The sequence below is a fragment of the Chaetodon auriga genome, chromosome 1 (genome assembly GCF_051107435.1).
Source record: "Chaetodon auriga isolate fChaAug3 chromosome 1, fChaAug3.hap1, whole genome shotgun sequence".
Lineage (NCBI taxonomy): Eukaryota > Metazoa > Chordata > Actinopteri > Chaetodontiformes > Chaetodontidae > Chaetodon > Chaetodon auriga.
In genome coordinates, this window is record NC_135074.1 from 11,913,866 (window position 1) to 11,936,215 (window position 22,350).

A 22,350-nucleotide genomic window follows, 5' to 3' on the forward strand; every position below is an offset into this window, starting at 1 on the left:
TTATTTCCATTGTTCTTTATTCTACAAGAAGCAGGCTTGGCTGTGTTGGCCGCATCAAACAGGCTACTTTAATGTTTGATCTGGAGTTAGTAATGATAAGCATATTCCCGCAGTAAGGACCGGGGATAATGTTCTGACCGCACAGCCAGCAACTCGCCTGGCGGATGAAGTGCTTCAACTATTTCTCGCCAACATTTGTATATTTTGGCTTGGTCATGGTGCTCCTTCGAGGAAATGTAAAATAGGCTGGGGTATTGTTGCCACAGCTCAACAGACTTTTCCTCTCTAACGTTGTCCCACCTGACAGCAACCTCAGCATCCCCCCCCCTCCTCCTCGCCATGGTTATCATTAGCATGTTTAGCATGTCACGCTACACAAGTACAGACACAATGACTGTCTTTCACAATTGGCCCCGCAGCTGGTAATTGTTCAGCCATGACAAAATTGTCTCAAAATCGGGATAGATGTGTGTAGTCTGAACCAGGCATTAATGAAAATGGGACAGAGGTTAGGTCACAGTGACCTTGACCTTTGACCTCTAAAAACAAATCACTTCATCATCCTTGAGTCCAGGTGAACATTTGTGCCAAATTTGAGCAAATTCCCTCAAGGTATTCCTGTGACAATGTATACAGGAGAATGGGATGTATGGACAGCATATGGACAACCTGCAAACATAAAGCCTCCGGCTACAGCTGTCGCCACCATGTAAAAACACTATTAATTTAACATATACTGATTAAGCAAGAGGCAAAGCATGTCAGTGACAGGAAACACCAGCTCTGCATTATAACCCATTACGACAACCTGTATTCAAAAATGAAAACAGTCATGGCTTAAGGGCGGTTTGCTACTCCTTCTTTCTTCCTGAGCTTACTCTCATACATATGTATAGTGCTGAGGCAGGCAGGCAGGCGGGAGTGGGTTGAGAACAGCATGAGACTGTGTTTTGCACTGTGTATATCTAATTGCCTGACCACCAACAGTTACAGCCAAATTCAAATCCAACACTAAATGTTTCCTGAGCTGTATTCCACTTCCCAGCCCAAAGCCAACCTCCCTGGAGCCCCGTGGAGGCAGGGCAAACGGCCTGTCTACCTGCGGTGAATAGAGGCCACAGTCAACCTTTATCAGTCTGTCAATCAGGCAGGGACTGTCAGAATGAATTTCAGAGCATCAAGCCCCTGCTAACTCTCCTGCAGAATCTGGCTTCGAAACAGTCCCCCAACTGCCAATGTAATGTCCATGCAATTAGACTGAGGGAGAGGTAATGATGTCACCCTCCTCTAGGTGTCTGGATGGGCTGCATCTGGTCAAGGAGAGGAGAGGGCGTTCTACTGCAAATTCCCAGAGTACACTGGTGCAGGAGTGTGGTGGAGCCTTCACATGAGCATGTCAAAGCAACAGATTTTTTGGGCTTTTTGCTGCAGGCGTCAGTTAGTGGAGCTGGAGTGCTTCATGTGAGATTTACATTCACAGCTATGTTATGTGCAAAGCACGCTGTCTCCTGCATTGGTCAAAGTAGAGCATAAAGAAAAATTTCTATCCTCCAGAGACACAGTTTGGCTCATGAGCACACTGCTTTTTGGACTTCAGTGACAAAAAAGTAGCGCGCAATGTCAAAATCCTTTATCTTTAGTTATTAAGTTTCTAATCAACACTTTGAAGTTCTAAAACAATCCGTAGGAACAGCGTTGACTAAAAGGAAATGAAGCTCTGCAAGGATGAGATCCTCTTTTTGGCAGAATCAAAGTGGGGCATCATAATGGCAACTTAGCCATGGATACAAAGCACTGTGGGACGTGTTCACAAGCAGAAAGAGAGGATACATTGATCTGAGCAAAGTGGGATGATAAGTAGGGAAATTATTTTTTCATTTGCATTGAAAATGTGCGGAAATATTGCTCATCGTATCGCTCACAGGTGTGCCAACAGTTCCCTTAATTGAATGGGGAATTTTATTGTCTCACAACATATAATTCTCTATGAGTGTACATGCTGCTAAGCTGTGTGTTCCTGTTGTGTTGTGTTTAAAGTACTAATCCATATTTTTGACCACATAAATATGAGGTGCAGTTACATGAGTTTGGCTTGGAAATGTGAAAAAACAGCAAACAAACAAAGATCTTGTTTATTCTTAAAGATCATTCAGTGACAATAACTGAAACTGTAGGCGACTTTTAAACAAGAAATTTATGTTTAGTTGTTAGTTGTTTGTCTAATGCTGAGCCTTGTATTGAAAGACCTTTTCAGTCAATTTGAGAATGAAAGTATGTTCCAGTGTTTAGATCTTTGGTAGTGGTGCAACCCTTTTGTTGATGACATGGGCTTCGGATTTTTGTTACATTCAAACACAGTATGAATTAATAAGAACTTATAGAATTATCTGTGACGAATAGTTATTGAGACATCTTGTGGATATTAGTGGATGTTTAGACACTAAATACTGACTAGAAAAAATGGATTGAAACAATGTGTGTGTGTTGCGTGCGTGTGTGTGTGTGTGTGTGTGTGTATAGAGAGAGAGATATGTGTGTGCGGGTATATATATATGTGTGTGTGTGTGTGTGTGTGTGTATGTACATATATATATAAACACACACACACACAAGTATATATGTGGTGATTTGAATTCAGCACTTCTTGCAATTCCTTGTAAAATGCCTTTAAGTCCCAGTGGGATTAAGAAATATTTTTTCATTTTGTATGCTAATTTTCCATGTAAAAACATTTACATTGCAATAAATGCCCCCAAAAGTGCTCTTTTAAAAAGATTCTCTTGTGGTTTAAAATCAAAATCCAATTTGAATACTAATTTAGTTCTTGTACTTAATGGAAAACTGTGTCTTCATTGCATGCTGCACCTTTAGCTCTCCGTCAAATAAAAATCTTTTCCTCTTCCGAACCGATATCACATTAGACTACATGTCTGAATAATGCTGCCCCACATTATGTTCTGCCCTCATATTCTGTATCAAGTGAAATTGCAGTACATCAACATAAGGAAGCAAGACGCAGTTTGTGTTTTGTGGCTTTAAAGGCATTTTTAGTTTTTTACATGTAGGCAGTGCCCTTGATTTTTTTTTCTTTCCTCATAATTTAGACATAAGGCTGTACTGAAAACACAGATCTGTTAAAGAGTGTGTGTGCTACCACAAATTTAGCTACTTGCAGCCCACTTAATATCTCCTCCATTTAGGTCATAGCAGATGTCATTGACTAAATGTAGACCAAAGCTATTTTTGGTTGCTACAAATGACTCTGCAAAGCAATAGTGACGTCAGATGGATCTGACGCTTCTTCATCTTCGTCTTCATTCATTTTGGCATCAGTTATAAATAAGTCAGTTCTAAAAAAAAAAAAATGCACAAGCACAGATGGATAAAGAGAAATCTTTCATGCTCCTTTGTGAACTCTTTCAGATATGCAGTGGCTAACAGCCATTCGGCTCAGCTCCCAGCACAGATGCAGGAATGACAGGTGTTAAATAGCTATACCCAGTTTTTATTGTCGTGCATCTTCGACTGACGCCCAGCCATAGAATTATAGGATGAACTGATGACTGCCTTTCTCACGCACCTCGAAGAGGAACCCCCCCCACCACACACACACACACACACACACACACACACACACACACACACACACACACACACAGCTTCAGCTCTGAAAAAGAACTGTTGTCTGTCAGCCAAGAGATAAGCCCTCTCTCTCTCTCTCTCTCTCTCTCTCTCTCTCTCTCTGTCTGTCTGTCTGTCTGGCTGTCTGGCTGGCTTCTTTTTTCTCTGTCTCTTCCTAGCTCCTTCTCTCCCCCTCTGTCTCACCCTGCATCCATCTCTTCGTCCTTCTCCACGTCATCTCTTGATTCTTGATCTTTAAATATTTTCCCTACGGACACAGACACCTTTACAGAGTGCGATGGACATCGGATGCTCTTGTCCTATTTGTTTTGTGCTGACAAAAGTTTCTCCACTCAAACCCAACAACGGATGACCTGAGTGCCTTCACCCTTACCTGACTCTGAAAGTCCTGACTGTGGGCAAACCACTCCATCAAGCTGCCCTCTTTGCCAACATGAACAGCTGATTCTAGGAGTTATAATTCCAGCTATGACCTTGAAAGCTACTCTGGAGGTCATTGTTGCAGCTCCAACTCCGCTTCAGCTCTCCTGCCCTCCATCTTCTAATCCATGTCAATGGCTCCAAAGCCAAACAAGGACAGGCTCTAAACATTAGGTCAATTAGTCACATAGTTTGCCTTTTGGCAAGTCACAGATGCACACAGAATTGGTAATAAACCTCAAGCTGCAGACTGGGCTCTATGATTTATGTGGTAGTACCAGAAAATGTGGCTCTGTGAGGGTCACTGCAGTCACCTGAAGTCCTTGGTCACACACAAATTGCAACACTTTTTTCTGCACACTGGTCCACACACTGTATTGATCATCACGCTGTATTCATTGACCATCGAAACCACATGTGTACTCTTTTACATGAAGACATTGTCAAAGCATACAAGGACAGCAGAATGGACATGTAAGAGGGTGTAAAATTTGTTCATCCTCATTTGCCAGCACAGCAGCAGTGTAAGTTATGATAACTAATCTTATCCTGTCCGGAAAAAACAAACAACGAAAAACAAAGCAAAAAAAAAAAAAAAAAAAAACAGTCTTCGCATCTAGATCAACCATTTCATTTCCACAGAATAATGTGTGCTCATTCACTGGAAGCCACAAAAGTGAGTGAGTCATAGTTGAATTGAGGACAGTGGAGCGGCTTTACTTGTCAGACTCTTCAGCTACATCATACATTCCTTACCACAGATGGTATGCACATATGGATTTTCTTGTGTTGAAGTAAATGTACTGTATGCATGTGCAATACTTGTGGCTGTACACGTGAGTCAGTGTGGACAAACAGGAGCATGCCTTGCGTAATGGATTTACTCAGAAAATGACCAACCTTAACGATCAACCATGTCGCTCTGCAGCTCTATTGAATATATTGCGTCGTGTGGGAGAGAGTGATGGAAGAACTCCTTACATTAAGTCAGTAAATCAAACCATGTTAATTTCAGTCAATCATAGAGAGCATGACCTCAGAGATGCACGCTTCAGTGGCCACGGTCAAGGTGACCACCGCTGAAATCAATTGGATATGTCATTAAAGTGGCTTTTTGTGTGGATCCTTATCTTTGAATTGAAACAATAAAGCATGCAGTCAACTTCTGTAGACTTGTAATTATTGTACAGTTAGACGCTGAATTATTGCTTAGTATTACCCTTTTTTATTACCTCTTTTTTCTGTTGACTCTAGGACAACCTACACATCAGAAAACATAAGCCCTTGCCACATAGTGAAGAGTTTTTCTGAGAGGGCCTAAAATCAAAGAAAGTGCACGGTAAAATGCTGATCTGTATTTAGGCCTGCAACTAGCCATTGTATTTATTACGGTTTCATCTGCGGATTGCTCCATTTACAACATCTGAAAACAATAAAAAACAAATAGCCAACACAGTTTTCTAAAGCTCAAGATAATGTCGTCAGATATCTTTTTTTGTCCTCACAGCAGTTAAAACTCCACAGATATTCAATTTACTACAATATAAGACAAGGGAAACTACAAGCTCTCACATTTGAGATTGGCATTCGCTTTTTTGTTCTAGCCAGTAATTAAAGTAGTTGCTGACTGATTTATCAGCTAATCGTTTCAGTTCTTATTGTATTGCATTGAGATACAAAGGTGTAAGGGCCTTGCTTCTCTTATTTATTCCCATGCTTAAAACTGCATGAAAAAAATTGTGTATGTTCTACAATACATCCATTTTACATCTAGTGACGACACTGCATGCAATTTTAACAATAGTAACATTTTTCAAATTAAAAACCCATAAATCAGAGGATCTATTTCTCCCAGTGCTTTTGTTAAAAAGCCCACTATAAGACGATTATGTGATATATCGTGTCACATGACACTGGTGTTTATCTTTGACATATATTTATGCCCTGTTGTCGAACAGCTGCATGTTCATAAAATAGATGGTTATAAAACTAGCTAAAGAGGCTGATGTTAATCCTTAAGCTATTTGCATTTTGAGACCCTTGATAGGATCGTTGTTTTTATAATCATGCAACCATCTGACGACAGAAACACCTTCCCACAGACCTCCCACCTGTGATCATTGACGATTATGTTGACTGGAGCAAAACAAGAAGTAGCCACAAATCACTGCGTCTACATATTATCTGCACTAATGTACAGATATACATTGTATAGATTTACATTGAAATGAATTAGGATCATGAGGACCCTACCCAATGTATATGAGTGTGTGTGTGTGTGTGTATGTGTGTGTGTGTATATATATATATATCTGTATCTCATCAGTAAAGTTATTGGGAACCCATGAAACACAAATCATGAAATATTAGAAACTATAATAAAGAAGTGGTTGACACGGCACAATGTCAGAATCAAAGCAGACAGTCCAGAAGGTTATTAACCTTGGGAATTTGCTAATGCATGTTCGTCAGTAAATTCATCAGTAAATTCATTTTTTCCCAATGTGCTTTCTGCATAATCATAATTTGGATTTTTCTCTCTAATCAGAACCTGCAGCACACGGTCCGCCGCAGCATCAACCTGCAGTCCCATCACCAGTTAATATTCCTGAGAATAACAGCAGACCAAAAAGCCTAATTATATTTTTCACCCTCACAGACCTTGCTGTATCATCTACTTTGCATAAAAGTCAGAAATCTTGGGCTTCATCGTCTTGGCCATAAACTGCCAACTGCACAGGTGACTGCACAGATGACAAAAAATATTAATCACCCAAACAGTTTGTTGACATGTCCTGTCCTCGTCTGCTCTTAGCTGTGTGTCTGAATAATTAGCCTGTCCTCTCTGCTGTGCCTCTTTCATCTTGCCCTGCCCTGTATTAGATGGTGCGTTGTCATGCTATTGACAAAGACAGTGGTGGCAGCCATCCATGCCGCGCCACTGGCAGAGTGCGAGCTGTCAGTGTGAGGCAATGAGAGGAAGAGAGAGACCCCAGAAACCCACAGAGCTGGTTTTGAAGACACTCAACAGGGTTACATTTTGTCATTTTACATGTTAAACTCAGAGATTGTAAAGCAGCTGCCCTTTACAGAGAATCACAGTGACTGCGGTGAAACATGTTCGATAAAGGTCACTTATAAGATGAGCAAAAAGCATTCTTTGTTCAGAAACACATCTGAAGCTGAATTCACTGTCACAGCCAGCTTATTCACCTGCAGCCTGAACACCTGCTCCACCAACACTTGCTGGCACAAACCTCGCTCCATGTTGGATCCACGGCTTCCCCTTGGATATCATCCCCAGTGAAATCTAACACCATCAGTCCAATTTCCAAGCCAGCAACTAGCCACCTAGCCAATACCAAATCATGCACTTTAAAGAAAACGATACCAAAGCAAACCACTGAAATGTAGACACCTACCTCATCACTGGTCACACTTTCTTATTCCCCAAGCATGCACCCAACTCCCAGCATGCAACGAGGCTTCCTGAGTGAACAGGTGTTGTGCCTTGATCCAGCTCTGTGTGTGACTTTGTTTTTCTTGGCTCATTTTCCATGTGAAAATCTTGTGATTCATGGGTTTAGTACAGCTGTCTATGGTGAGTCTTGAAAGGATTCGCTGTTCTCTCGAAGATAAATATCTCACTCTCCAGCACTAGCTCTGCAGTATGCAGGTGGCCACGTCACTGCAGGGTTTCAATATGCATATCAACAACTGTACATCACTTAAGGTCGGTAGCATTGTTGTCAACTGTACCAGTCTGTGAAATTCAAATGTTCAGTTTCATAATAAGTGACAACAAAAATAACTGATTCATTCAAAAAGACAGGTCCTGCTCAAGTCCACAATGTAGATTAAGCACGACTTCTTGGGACAGACAAGCTGCTCTCAAAGTGAAGAAATTAATGACATTTAAATGTTAAATGGATCTCGGTCTAGTTGGCATTAATTAGGTGGATTAGAAACAAATCCCGGTAAGAGAATCTAATGTTTTGGCATTTCTAGAGTCTTGTTGCTCACATGACAAGGTGCATTACCTTGCTATAAGCTTATTATTCCCTCCAGGAGTGTGCAATCTCGCAATCAGAGAAATTAATGCAAAGTCAGCTAATCCCTGCATTATTTGCCAGAACTTGTAGTTGTGTATATTGTTTACAGTACTTTGAAAATTGAACTCAAATTGAAAATTTCAGGTCAAAGCCACAAATAAACACAAATAAGGTTAAGCTTCATCTCCAACAGACCAACATATGTGCAAATACTCTGAGACTGTGTCCTCTGAAGTCATGGTCTAGGCACTGCTTACTCCCAGCTGTGCATTGCCCCCAACAAGCTATGCCAATTCCAAGTTTCAGCAAACCCCTTCTAACATTAGACAAAAATCTGAAACTATTTTATTAATGAACTTTATGGGAGCGCTGCAGAGTGCAAAGCAGCTTAGTAGCACCAGATTTATTTGTAGAAAATAATTTTTCAAGAACAGTCAGCTAGCTGGCTAACATTTGGAAAACACCACAGTGCCAAGTTGGGATGCTGTGTAAAACATAAATAAAACAGAATCTGATAACTTGCTAATCCTTTTTTGACATTATGCGCAACTCAAAACAGTACAAAGATGATACTTTTGATGCTTTAACTCATCAACGTCGTTGATTTTTGCAAATATACACTTATTCTGAATTTCATACAGCAACATGCTTCAAAGTTGGGACAGGAGCACCTAAAGACTAAGAAAGTTGTGGATTGCTCCAAAAACACCTGTTTGGAACATTCCACAGGTAAACAGGTTGATTGTAACAGCTGATAGTACCATGATTGGGTATGAAAGGCGCATCCTGGAAAGGCTCAGTCGTTCACAAGCAAGGATGTAGCGAGGCTCACCACTTTGTGAACACAGGATTGTATAAAGGATATTACTATATGGACTCAGGAAGACTTTACACTTCGCACTAGTTGTCAGTAAACACAGCTCATTTGCAAATTAACTGACATGAATTGGTTATATGTGACTGTGTAAAGAACACCTGAGCTGCTCTCATTTGTGCAAACAATGTATAATGACTATAATGACTGACAAGATCATCACATTATTCCTTAGTGAAACGAGTGGCAGTTTTGTTGAATAATGTCAGGGGTTTTGGTTCCTACTGATTTATCCACAGAATTTTCCTTGTTTAGCACTGTGTGATGGGCACAGTGGTTTTCAGGGGCCAAAGCAAGATGGGAAGTATCCAAGTTGTAACTATTTCATTTCAATATTTCCAAAATCTTCAAATCTTCAACATGATAGTAACATCACTTTAGTAACAATGCAGCTGAGATCACTTTTGCAATGTCGAGAAGATTTCTAATTTGTGGTTTTGCTGTCTGGACTCCAACTCAATCAATAAAACAAGTCTAAGTGAAGACAGGACAACCTAGCAGATGTTGTGCCAAAATTTATAGACCTTAAAAAATGAGTTTTCCATGGCGGTCTGTCCTTATTTTGTCCTCTCTGTGTGTGTGTGTGTGTGTGTGTGTGTGTGTGTGTGTGTGTGTGTGTGTGTGTGTGTGTTTGTTAGCATTTGCATGTGTGTGTGTTGATTTTCCATCCACAAGGAAATTGTGCTTGGGGAAATGTGCTTAGTAATGAATGACTAGAGGCTATGCGAATGTATAACTCTGACAACTTCCTTATAGAATCACTGGATCTTTGAGTTTTGAGCTAATAAGATTTGAACTCGACACAAATGTGGTCTATAAGACTGTGAATAAGAGGAGGCAAAGCTTCATTGATCACAATCCCATGAAATGTTTTCTAAAATATGTCCAAACAAAACTGAAAGGTTCCAATGTCTTTTCCTCCCTCCTCATAATATTAACACAAAACTCATAATGAATGACAGACATTTAATGTGCCTAACTACAAAGAAAGAAAGAAATGTACGGAAATAACAACCTTTCACATACAAAATGCTGCTGTTTTTCCCGCCCTTTCATTCCCGCCTAACATTAACAGGCCAAACCTCAAGCAACTTTCCTCACCTCAGAACAACTACCAGATACATCATAAATGATCCTAAATATTAAATACTCACAGCACTACAAAACCATGTGTAAGTTATCTGTGAGCACCTGCTTGACATTATACTGTATGTCAAGATGGACGCACTGTGTGCAACAACTTGACATTCCTAAAAACACGTTTAAAAAAAAGCTTTGAAGTTTTTTAAGGCCAGAGCATACAGATGCTGGGTTGTGTGCCATCTCAGTTCAGCTATTTCTGCTGGTTAAAACTGAACAATCTCATTCGAAACTGGGTTGATTTATGATGCATCACAGACTTCGGCTAAAAATAAAAGGAAGGACAAAAAAGCCTCCTGATGATCCCTCAGTATAACACAGTTCCAAAGATTGTAGCTGGATTAAGCTGCTACACTGGTGAGTGGGTTGGCCCACGCTGCCCTGCGTACTTTCACAGGCTTCAGAAATGGAAGAAAATACAGCAACCCTTTGAAATCAGACTACATTATTAATTTGTAGATGTCTTCATGCCCTCCGTGTATCTGCACTCCAGCTAAAATTTTGTACCCACACCTGGTGAAAGAGACAGTCGGTCTGATGAGCTAATGGAGAGCAAGCTGTCCCTCTGCGTACTGTATGCTTTGACACAATGAAATGATGTAGCTATTCTTGGAGGCTCCTTGTGCACTTCGATGGATGCCATTTTTCACACCATTAACTACAGCCTACTGGTTTTATTCACAGCACAGAGATAGGCCAAAACAATCCTAAACACGCCCACGAACGAGCACAATTGCAACAATTGATCTAAGCTGTTCCACCCAGTCTGTCGCAATTCTGTGCAGCAAGAGAAACCATTATCTCCATCCACCCTTCATCTCTCTCCCTCTGTCTCTCTGTCTCTTTCACACATTTTCTGTCTTTCTTTGCTTTGCCTTTAACTCCCTTTTTCATCCTATTCAGCTCTATCCTTGCCTAAGGACAAGCAAAAGGGTTTCGTGGCTGAATCACAAAGTACAAACATGCATGGTAAAAATATTTCCCTGCTTTATCTGAAACTAGCCCACAGTAAGCGTGTTAGTTGATATAAATCAATGAGCAAGACGAGCGCAATTTTTGGAGTGTTTACCTCAGCAGAGGTCTAACCTAAAGCCCTCATTACAGTCTATGCTGAGTGCAGGGTTCGCGGAGGGAGGCAGAGCTCAAAGGGCCAGCTAATCCAGTGGGTTTTACAGGCATGATGGGCTAGTCAATATGCTGGGCCTGCATCCTAAAGAAGCTCGAGCTTCACAGCAGAGCTAGGTAAAAGAGGCTCAGGGGAATGCTTTGCGTGGTGCAGTTTTATTCTCTCCACAGCTGTCAAGGTTAGATGTCGCTTAAGTCTTAACCCGTTGTTTACCACTACTCCCTCCCATTTTTGACTCTGCTTTCAGTCCTCAGTAATCAGATTTTGCAAAATTATCCTGATATCCCTACCATTGCAAGCTGGTCTTAGTAAAAACATCAGCTAAATGCACAACAATAGACTCTGTACTAGCATGCACGAGCATGGACTGTGGCCAGGTCAGAATCTATTTAAATCAGTTCAACCAAGAGGCCATCTGACATTTTACTTCAAATCCCGAAACGGTATTTCATCAGTCCTGAGAATAACTGAGCCTCTGATTCATTCCAAGAATGGACAAATTTATGTGAAGCTCAGCTCAAGGCAGCATCACAGGTGTGGAGATGGCAGAGTGTTTTGTGTTCAGCGAAGAATAGATAAGGCTTGAGGTACCTTGTTCTTGTTGTTTTCCTGAGCTAATAGAACTCTGCTGGAGGCACGTCACCAAGTTTAATTTAGGAATTTAATTTCCACACACAAAAGAGGTCAGACAAGGAGGAACAAATTGACAGACACAGCAGGCGGGTACTTGTCATTTCTTCCAAATGGCTTTTAATGAGAAGAAACCCTTTGGCCCAGGTATGTCAGGTTGAAGGGTACTTTCCTCTGTGAGTGGTTAAGCGTTCGGTGCTGCCCGCTGAGTGTTGTTGCCCCGCAAGGACAGCTGGTCGGCCTGTTCATAGGTCGCAGACTGGGCCAAACCACGCCTTAATCTGACGTGAATGGATTCTCCGGTGGAGAACAGGCTGGGTCACCCTCAGTGGAGATCAGGGGGCTGTGGTCAACTGGGCAGTAAACCCACAACACTGGTGGCCAAGTCAAAATAAAATGGTAGCAATGTGGGAAATGATCCAGCAGGACACAGCTTTGTGACTGATTGTAATTTCTGATTGTACGCATTCATTTGGACAAACAGAAAGAACCACAATCTCCTGCCAGGATGATTTGATATTCAGCCATATCAAGTCATCATTAATGGCTGGATTAAACTGGGTTTTTATTTACAATGTAATTACTTCAGTATGTTGGCACATGCACAGTAGAAGCATGAGTGAAATGTAGTTGTTTTCCCTATATTTTCCCAAGTCTGTGGCTATAAAGATAGATATTAATTTGGTGGGAAGATGTTATGAAAGAAAAAAAGAATTGCAGGTAAATCAGGAATTTGTAAATACTTGCTACAACCCCGTTTCCAAATATTGTTCAGATGCTGCATAATTCTTTTTGTCATACACTCAATTCAAAGACAATGTATTTAACCTTGTCAACATCATTGATTTTTGCAAATATATGTTTATTCTGAATCTGCTGGCAGCAGCATGTTTCAAACAAGTTGGGGACAGGAGCAAGAAAGACTGGGAAAGTAGTGGAATGCTCCAAAAACACCTGTTTGGAACGTTCTACAGGTAAACAGGTTGATTGCTAACAGGTGATAGTATCATGTTTGGGTATGAAAGGGGCATCCTGGAAAGGCTCAAGTCATTCACAAGCAAGGATGTAGCGAGGTTCACCACTTTGTGAACACATGATTATACAAAGGATATTAATACATGACCTCAGGAACACTTTGTAAAACCACTGTCACCAAACACAGTCTGTTTGCAAATGACTGCATTCTGTTTTTATTTACGTTTTGCACTGCGTCTCAACTTTTTTGGAATTGGGGTTGCATAATTACTTACAATAATTTAAAAATATTCCAGTCTATTGTATTATGTGCCTCTGCAGTGATGCATTTTCCCCACAGGAATCCTCAATTTTTCTAATATCTTTGCCATGCCCTTAAACGTTCCCCAAAATATTCCCCAGTAATAGGATTTCTTTTTCATGGAATGAGAGTGTGTCTACCAGCAGTCTTTAGATTGTTCTACTCCCTGAGTGAAAGTAATAGTGATTACTGGAGTCCCCCTCATGGTTAAATGTTGAAGGTTTCTTGCTAGGCAGTTTTCTCCTCCCTGCCCTGCTCAGCAGCAGCATCAGCAGGGGGAAACACGGAGTGAGGAGAGGATATGGCCCCTGCAGAAAAAAAAATGGCCCTTTGATTTTGGTTTTGGTCTCCCTTGGGCTGCCTCTGGGTTTGGAACAGATTTGGTTCAGTGCTGAGCTAGCGCGGCAGCCTCAGCACGGAGCACGGCCGTGACCCCACCCCCCACCCCCAGACGTCGATGTGTCATAACTGGTTTCAGTCTCAGTAAGGAGGTGCCGCTGGCTGCCTTGCTGGCTGTCTGATCTGGGGGCCAGCTGTTTGGATACCTCACCCTCCATACCAAGCTCAAACAATGCAGTATGTAAGTAGGCCTCAGACATGAAGGTGCACCATGGAAGCCCTTCTGATCAAATCATTTACGTAGCAGTGTTCTTTAACAGACCATTTTAGCACAACTGCCTTGATTTGATAGCGAGGCCAATGGGATCACCCCGTCTGGTCTTTGGTGATGAATAGAAATTGAATAGACCACCCCATTTGTGCCGCTGTGTCTGCCATGGTGCCCACTGCAACGTTGAATGAGATGTGCTTGTGCATATTTAGTGGCGGGCTAAGCTTGTTGAGCACAAAGTTGACTGTTTGTTCTAGAAGCGAGCAAAACCTGAAAGGCTGATAGTCCTGCTGCTGATACTCCCAGGTGATTTTCATTAGATCAAAGCATTCATGACACACTTTCAAAAATCCATTATATAGCTCTAAAACTGCTCGGTGGCCAGGCTCATTACTGAAGCAGGACTTCATTCCTAAAAAGCTGACATTTGGAGGATGCAGTTTTCACCTGACACTACTGTTTTCCTGCTGCCTCGATCCTCTGTCTTCAGGCCTGTATCTAAGTAGAAGCAGTGAGCCAGTCTCCAGCACTGCGATGAGCATGGCTTACTGATGGAGGCCAGTGTCCTGGACATGCTGTTCTCTGCTACTGATAATTTCTCTTTGTCCAGCTTATATTCACTCCTCTCATTTGGAGCTTTAATTCTACAGGTCTTGATTGCCTTCCTGTGTTCATTTGTCTTGAGCCCGGCACGACGTGCAGCATCGTCTGCTCATGGTACGACTCTGCATAATAACTACATCCACATAATAACAGTCCATCATTCCTGTTTGGTTCCATATAAAGATGTGTTTCTCACTGCCAACCCCCATCCCCCCAGTCCGTGCCACTGCCTCTTCTCCCCAGTCTCAATTCCTTTTTTCTTTTTCAGTGCTTCATTAAATTCTTTCAATTTACCAGTCTGTATCTCTCTAATAACCAACATGAGTGCACTCCTGCATTTGCGTTTCCTTAGTTGCCCTTTTTTTTTCAGTGAAATTCAGTTTCAGAAAAGGAGCTAGTCAGCATCAGACATTTCAGAAGTTGTTTTGCATTCTGTTTGGTGCCATTTCTTCCCTTGTTTATCCTCAGACATCTAAGTCCAAGGTTGACATGATACCTAAATGAATTATTCCCTCCAGAGTTGCCACTCCTGCCAGTATTATTATTACAAATGGTGCAGTTTATCAGTATGTTACCTTCCAATGTCCTTCCTTTAGATCCTTCTCATTTTAGCTGTCATGAAGCTTGTAATGGGATTCACGAGTAAGACAGGATGCATTTGACTATAATAGGCTTTTGAAGGGAGCAATCTTGAAAAACTGTGTGTGCTCTTGTGTTACATTTATCTTTGACACGTAATGGAGATTTACTGCCCGAGACTGTCCTGTAGCATGGACAAGCAACTGTGCTACTTTATATACTTCAATTAAAATGATCTCTGTAATGAAACAGCTTTATGTGTGCTGATAGATTTGTTCAGTATAACGCAATAAATGCATAGTTTAAGAGACAGCCTATAATTTAAGATGTTTTATCTGATAGCCTGGGGGTAGGTTACCACATAGCAAGGGTAGCAAAATGTCTGTAGATTTTAATCCACAGTAGACCAGCTGATTTTAGTGATTAACACACATTAAAATGTAGGAACTGTATATATTGTACTACGTGTGAGCCAATCAGGAACTACTATGATATGTTATTGTTTGCTATGTGCCATTACCTCTGTACTTGGTAAAATTTAAAAAAAATAATAATGTTGTCAGGGACCAGTGTGCTATGATGGATAAAACTGATCCGACTGATAAAAGCACAAGCCTCATCTATTTCATGGAAATTTCCTTAGTATTGCTTTTTAATTCAGCATTCACCATTGCTCATTTATCAGGATCTGAATGCCACGCATTGCTGAGCCCGTCTTCGCCAGAAAATTAGTCAACTTTCTTTATTATGACCCATATTTACATTTGTTAGGTGGCGACCTCTATTGGCTGTTGTAATTAAGATTGGAGCAAAGGAGGAAGTAAGGTGACATAGGACAAGGCACAAGTCTGCACATGGAGGAAGTTGGGGTGGATGGATGGGACAAACAAACACACAGGACTTTCACTCAGGAGACATCAGCATTGACTCATTTTTAGTTATGTAGTGTAGTTACGTTACAGTACGTAACAGTAACATACTAATTTTAACCCAACTCAGCAGTTTTGTTGCCTAAGCAAACGTTTCACAATGTTAATGGTGTGAGGACAAAGGTCCTGTACTGCGAAGGTGGACCTTCTTCATACTGGCCAAAGAAGTCATTTTGTCATTTTCTGAGTCGTTCTCAGTCAGGCTATTGAATCATGTAAGTATGAGGATGTGTTGACTTGCTGCACAGGAAACAATCCCCATTTTTAAGTGATAAAATATTAATGATGCTTTCAACGCAGAGTTCCATTCAGATTCCGATTACTCTGTCCATTAAATTTACATACAGTTCGTCTTTTGCACTGGCATATGGGACAATGTACACCATACACAACAATTAGACTGCACTTCATGTTTTTTTGCAGTGATCCCAACTCTCTGGTAAAAATTATGAACCTGTTGTTGCAAGCATTTAAGATGTAAGGTTGGCACTTGTTCTCTAGGGAAGGGACAATGAGGATGATGAAATCTGGCAGACAAGAAAGTAAGACCCGTGGGTGACTCCTGTTCAAGACTTCTGTGCCTTTCTGAGGAAAGCAAGTCACTTTGGGGAAGAATTGACGGACAATTCTGGTTATTTCCAACCTTTGATTTTCATCGTTTATACCATCATGTTTTTTACTGTCTTCAATATTTAATCAGTTTGGTTACTGGTGCTTGTTGATATCAGTTACCCCTTGTCACATTGTGACAGATTCTAATGTTTGAAAGATCCCAAATCTGAAATGCTAATTCCAGTTACCTTCTCCTAGACCTCTCACAAACCAGGGCAAGCTTCAGAAAATCAATCTATAAAATTTATTGAAATACTTTTCTGTGTCACCTAATTTTTTGGATGTGATTCTTCTGGAGCCCTGTTAAATGTTTCCTTGGGGCTTGAAATACCTATCCAATCAAACACTGGTAAACTTTGGAAATCCTCATTTAAAATGTAGTCAGAAAGGTATTAGTCCTTGCACTCTGATGACCTAAATGGGTGACACGTAAAGCGATGATGACAAGACAGCTAAAGCTTGACTGGAACACCTCCCGAAACTTCACATTTTAATTCACGTAGATGGACTAAGTGTTCTATGTGAACACTGCAATAATGTATGCACGTTTGAGGCAAAAGACATATGGCAGATTCTATTGCAGTGTGAATAATAAGTATGTTGAAATTAGATGTTTTAATCACTTTAAGGAGTATGTGATGTATGCAATCATAGTATATAGTACATCACATAGTATAGTGACAGACCAGTAACCCTTTAATTTCTGGCCAGCTACGTAACTTGACAGCATGAACTCCTCAAAGCGCTGCAGTATCTCCAGCTCCCCAAAGACCTTGTGGGTGATAATCAGTCATTACCGCTCTTTCACAGAGTTATTTATTTCACTACATTCACACAGCAATTCATCATTTATTTATGTGACAGTTGTTATCTATTATGTTGTTCCTTTCATGTGGCCAAGAATGAGAGATTTTATGGTACATTAGGCTTCCATGCATCCGATGGCGCTACACTGATTCTGTTTCTTCATCTCCCTTTGATACAGTCTGCAATCTCGCAGGTCAGTTAATTGCAGGATATTGATACCAGCGTTATGACCCGCCACTGCAGCTAATATGATTCCTTAGCCATTTCAATATGTTGGATTGTGCTCTCCCAATAAAAAATGACATTTGAGCCACTGTGCAGAGCCCTCTCTAATGGGGTCTGGGATAAGAATGGTAATATGCGTCGGAGCTGGCAGAGGCACAGGCCGTGTTTTTGTTTATAAATAGCTCCAGCCAGCATTATTCCACTTGCAGTTGTCCCATAATCATCAATCACTCCCGCGCACAGACTGGCTTCTCCTGCTCACCAGAGAGAAGGTGAGCTGTGCCCTTGCACCTCCAACTGTGCAAGTACATGAAGTAGAGCTTGGTGAGTGGGACAAAGCTGGGAGTCAGGGAGAAGTGGGGAGGGGGGGGGGGGGGAGGTTCACGTGCAGTGATGAAGTGAGTTATGGCTGCTTCACCCTGGCTGCTCAAAAGCCTCCTCCTCATTCAGGTGATTACATGTGCTAACATCCACCATTTCGCTTCTTCAACACATTTAGAAACACACACACACACACACACACACACACACACACACAGTCCCTCTGCATCCCTGATCAGAAGCAGGTGGGAGGTTAATCATGTGATGTGCTTGGGGGATGTGGGATGGGTTAAACACAACTGTTTGCTCAGGTTTCATTTGTCTCTGCCTCTCTGTCTGCCTTCATCTGTTTCTGTGGAGGAGCTTTGTGAGAAGAGCTCATGGCTTTATGGACGCTGCAGGGGGAAGATCCCAAAGAGATGATGAGGGCCATTTTGTACTCACACACATGAACAGATGCACCCTGATTGTCAGCCATCACACACACATTTTGTTAAGTCTATACACTTGTAGATGCATGTAAGAACACATGCTCACACAGGCACACACAGGTATCTCTCTTTGTTGATCTTTGTTCAAACTGTATAATGTACACACAGACACACACATACGCAAATCTCCCAGTGTTACCATGGCAGTTGCGAAAATACAGTAGGAATCCAGCTGATCCTTAACAAAATGGTTATATAACTATTGCGGCGCTAAGTCTTGTATCTTATCTAAGCCTGCCTCTGTGTTTCCTTTCAGCCTGGCTTTGCTGCTTTTCAACTGCTCTTCACATCTACTGTACTCCCACAAGACACCACTGAACACATGAAGGACATTTGTAATTGACAATAAGCAATTATTTGATTGGAAAAGGAAGGCAAGCTTCGCTGCGGTTGTAATCAACAATATCCCTCTGCTGCAAAAAAAAAAACAAAAACAAAAAAAAAGATCTCATCACTTTCAAATCTTAATCAAAATCTCCACGCTGCGAAAGGAATTTTACACTTAATTAAATGCAGCCTACTTGAGAAGCACACCCACCTGGCACCTACATTCTCTCCCTGCCTCGGTCTCTTCCTTCCCCTGTTCCTCTCTAAATCCCCCCAAAAGCTTGATATGTGTAAGCTGACTTTGAACCTCACCTCCCGGAGTTCCTTGGCCACATCCTTGAGCTCTATGAGGATACCTTCCAGCTGGCTGATCACCATCTTCATGTGGCTGCGGATGCGTTCTCTCGGGCTGGGGGTCTCAGAGGTGTCCCGGGCCGGAGCTCTGCTGAGGGACATCCTTTACAGGGTGACGTGGGGCCAGTGGCCAACAGGCTGAGGGCGTGGGGGAGCCGAGTCGGGGTCCATGTCTTTGGCTACAAGGAGCCTCAGTGCTACTGATCCGAACAGGGGCCCCGGCCACGCAGGGAGACCTCAACATCTTAAAAGCACCTGGGCAGCCAAAACACCTTGCCTCGCCCGCACTCTCGGCACAGGGTCACACTCTGACATCCATGCCCTCTGGTAGACGCTTCCAAAAACGAAGGGAAAATGAACATGGGAAAAGTCAAACGCTGTAAATCCATGGAAAAGGAAGAGGCAAAATACATGGGCTAAAGCTGGTATGAAACTCTTACATAATCGTGTTGAGCCTACTCATCTCATGTGTCAGTGTGTATGTTTGAAATTGTTCCCGAGGAGATGCTATTTAAAACACCTGTCTATACAAGGAAGAGACTTTTTCCCTCTTCCACTTGTCCTCTACAATCTTTTTTACTTGTGAAACACAGTGACATAATGGCAGGCTAACATACAAAAGTGAGAGCAGAAAAGGGGTTCGTATTAACCCCTTTATAGAGAAAGCTATCCAACGTAGAAAAATAGAACTCCCAGCAGTGGCTCAGTTTTCAAAATGATCGTGTTCTACATTATTGGCCAGCAGGGACAAGATTTGCCTTCTAAATATAGTCCCTCAGTGAGGGCTACTGTCTTTTAAAAGAGAGAACGGACAGATCCTGTTTGGAAAAAAAGGGGATATTCCTCTGTGCAGTGTGGCGTTTCCTCCTCTGGGAAAAATAAAAAGATTTTCTTTGCAGATGATGACTTACTCATGTTGTCCTTCATGTGTCGTCCATGAAAGGGAGGGAGGCAGGTGTGGGTCTTTTCACAAGAGCGTCCAATCTCCCCCCAAAGCAGGGCTTATTCCAGGTGGCGTGGGATCAGAATGAATTGATTTCCAAGCCAGCGGCATGTGACTTGTGATGAGAATTTGTGGAGGGATAACAAAAAAATCATGGTGTCGATGAGACACAGTTACAAGGGGGCTGGGGGGCGAATGAGCACCTTCCCCTGTAATTTGGGTGGCAGCTTAGCTTATGCAACAGCGCTATCCAAGTCCTCTCAGAAAACACTGACCCACAGCAGTCCACAGGGGTGTGCCCAAAAAAAACCAAGGGAGCAGAAAGAGAAAAGAATTCTCTCCTCTCCTTCAGTTGTTGCTAAGGGAACCCGGTCTGCCTCCTTGTGCTGTGATTGGATAATTATTTAACTTCTTATCCATGTAGTGTATGTTTTCTCTGTGGACTCTTTTCAGAGAGGCAGGGAGCTCTGTGCCATCCAGCAGGACGAGATAAATCCTATGAAAGCTTCCCAGAGGAGCCCCAGAGAACAAGCAGGGGGGAGAGCTTCTCGCCAAATCCGGGGCGATGCCACTGCCACGGGGTGCGCTGGCCAATCACACATGGCACCTGGACAGACGGGAGGGAAAGCAATCACTTATTCTCTTATGTCTCACCACCCCTTTTCCTCTCTGCCCCCCCACCCCCCCGTTTCTCATGGGAGCATAAAAAGGAACAGAAATGAGAGTTAAAGATTCTCAGAGATGGACAGGAATTAACTGCATTGACGATTTTTAGCTGCTGTTAAAATGCACCTCTTGCTTCAGCAGCAGCATCACCTCACCTTCACACACACACACACACACACACACACACACACACACACACACACGCGCCAGAACACACACCTACTCACCTTTCCTGTGCATCACTTTGCTGTTGCTATGCCCAGAGCTCACTGTCCACGCACAGCAGGATCACTCAAGCTACACACAACCTTCTGCTTCTTTAGCAGTCCCTCTGTCGCACACACTAACATCTTCCCTTCTCGCTTGCTGTTCTCTCTTCCTCTCTTTCTCTTTCTGTCTCTCACACACACACTCTCCCTCACACACACGCAGTTCTCTCCCTCCCTCCCCTACTTACTGTCTTGACAGAGAGAGAAGCTTCTATCAGCAGGGTTATTTCACTCTGAGGCTGTGGCTCATCAGAGGAGGAGTAGAAGTGGAGGATGAAGCTGTGGAGGAGGAGGAGGAGGAGGCAGGAGGCATGAGATTGGAACGATGAATGGCCCTGATAGCACTCTGAGAAGGGAGAGAGGAGGCTGAAAGATGAGTAACAGCCAGAGCGGTGAGGAGAGCTCCTGCTTCGGACTGCGATGCCGCCGCGGCCGCTACCATCACTCAGATGACTGTGCTGCCGAAAACACGCCACCCGTCATTCCCATCAGCGTCCGCCTGCATCGGGAGGCGGCAGACAGAGCGGCTGAGCTGCTGCTGTGAAAAAGGAGCTGTGTGATTCCTATGACAGCCTCTCCCCCTCTGTCTATCTGCCTGTTTTCATCTCTCTCTCTCTCTCCCCCCCTTTCTGTCACTCGTGCTCTTTCCCTTTCTCCGTCCCCGTCTCTCTGCCCCTGCGCCCTCACTGTGTCCTCGCTGACTGCCGGATGAAGGGAAGCTGATGCCAGAGTTTATCGTGGGGCTCAGGCTCCTGCCAGCACCACTCGGCTGTTCTGCTCGCCTCTGTGGAGGGAGGGGCTTGGTGCTTTAAAGGCACAGTGTACCGTGCAGTCCCTCCTCCGCCTCGCTCCTCTCCTGTCTTCTCCTCTCTGCTGGCGTTCACACTCCCTCACTATCTCCTCTTGCGCTGCCTATCTAGCCTTTGTCACAGTTCTATCGAGGGTGTTATCTCCCTCTTAAATCAAGATGAAGTCTTCCTCTGCCTCCAGCCAAGCAGTCTCTGGAGACGGGGTGTCCAAAAACCCCTGGCTGTTGCATCATTAATATACAAAGCAGGTTGGTGTTTGATGACCTCATCTGACTGAGAGACAGAAATAGGGAGGGAGGGCCAGCATGACTTTTTCTCTCCCCTGTCCTCTTCATCAGCATTTTTTTTTCCAACACAACAGCCCTACATAACCCCACCAGAGGCAATTACACTAATATGAAATTAGTTTTCTAAAGGAGATAATGTAACAGTAAAGCAAATTCATAATGACAACTTCTTGAGCAATGTACGGCAGCTTGCAGAGGGTTTTGGCAGATAAGTGTACTGAACAGCCAGAGGCTCAGTGCATTCCTTAGCATAATTGTAAAGAGAAATGCAGAGTGGATTCAGGATAGGTGGATCTTCCATGCAGATGAATTTACATGGGGGTCCTCTGTGGTTTCTACTACTAGGATCACAGACGTT

The 22,350-nt window shown here is 42.7% G+C and overlaps 1 protein-coding gene across 2 annotated transcripts in view; it reads right to left on the minus strand.

Annotated features, from left to right (window-relative positions):
• The window catches only part of insyn1 (inhibitory synaptic factor 1), a 48,100-nt gene extending 26,428 nt beyond the window's left edge, over window positions 1-21,672 (minus strand). Inside the window, exons 1-2 of one of the 2 annotated variants that reach the window (XM_076757108.1) lie at window positions 21,085-21,672; window positions 18,977-20,568 (exon numbers count right to left, since the gene is read on the minus strand). In XM_076757108.1, coding sequence (XP_076613223.1) covers window positions 18,977-19,120 — 144 coding nt within the window. In that variant the 5' untranslated portion in view covers window positions 19,121-20,568; window positions 21,085-21,672. Of the gene's footprint in view, window positions 1-18,976; window positions 20,569-20,854 lie in introns of both variants that reach the window. The other variant, XM_076757161.1, reaches the window with a different exon arrangement.
• Between the last annotated feature and the right edge of the window lie 678 nt (window positions 21,673-22,350).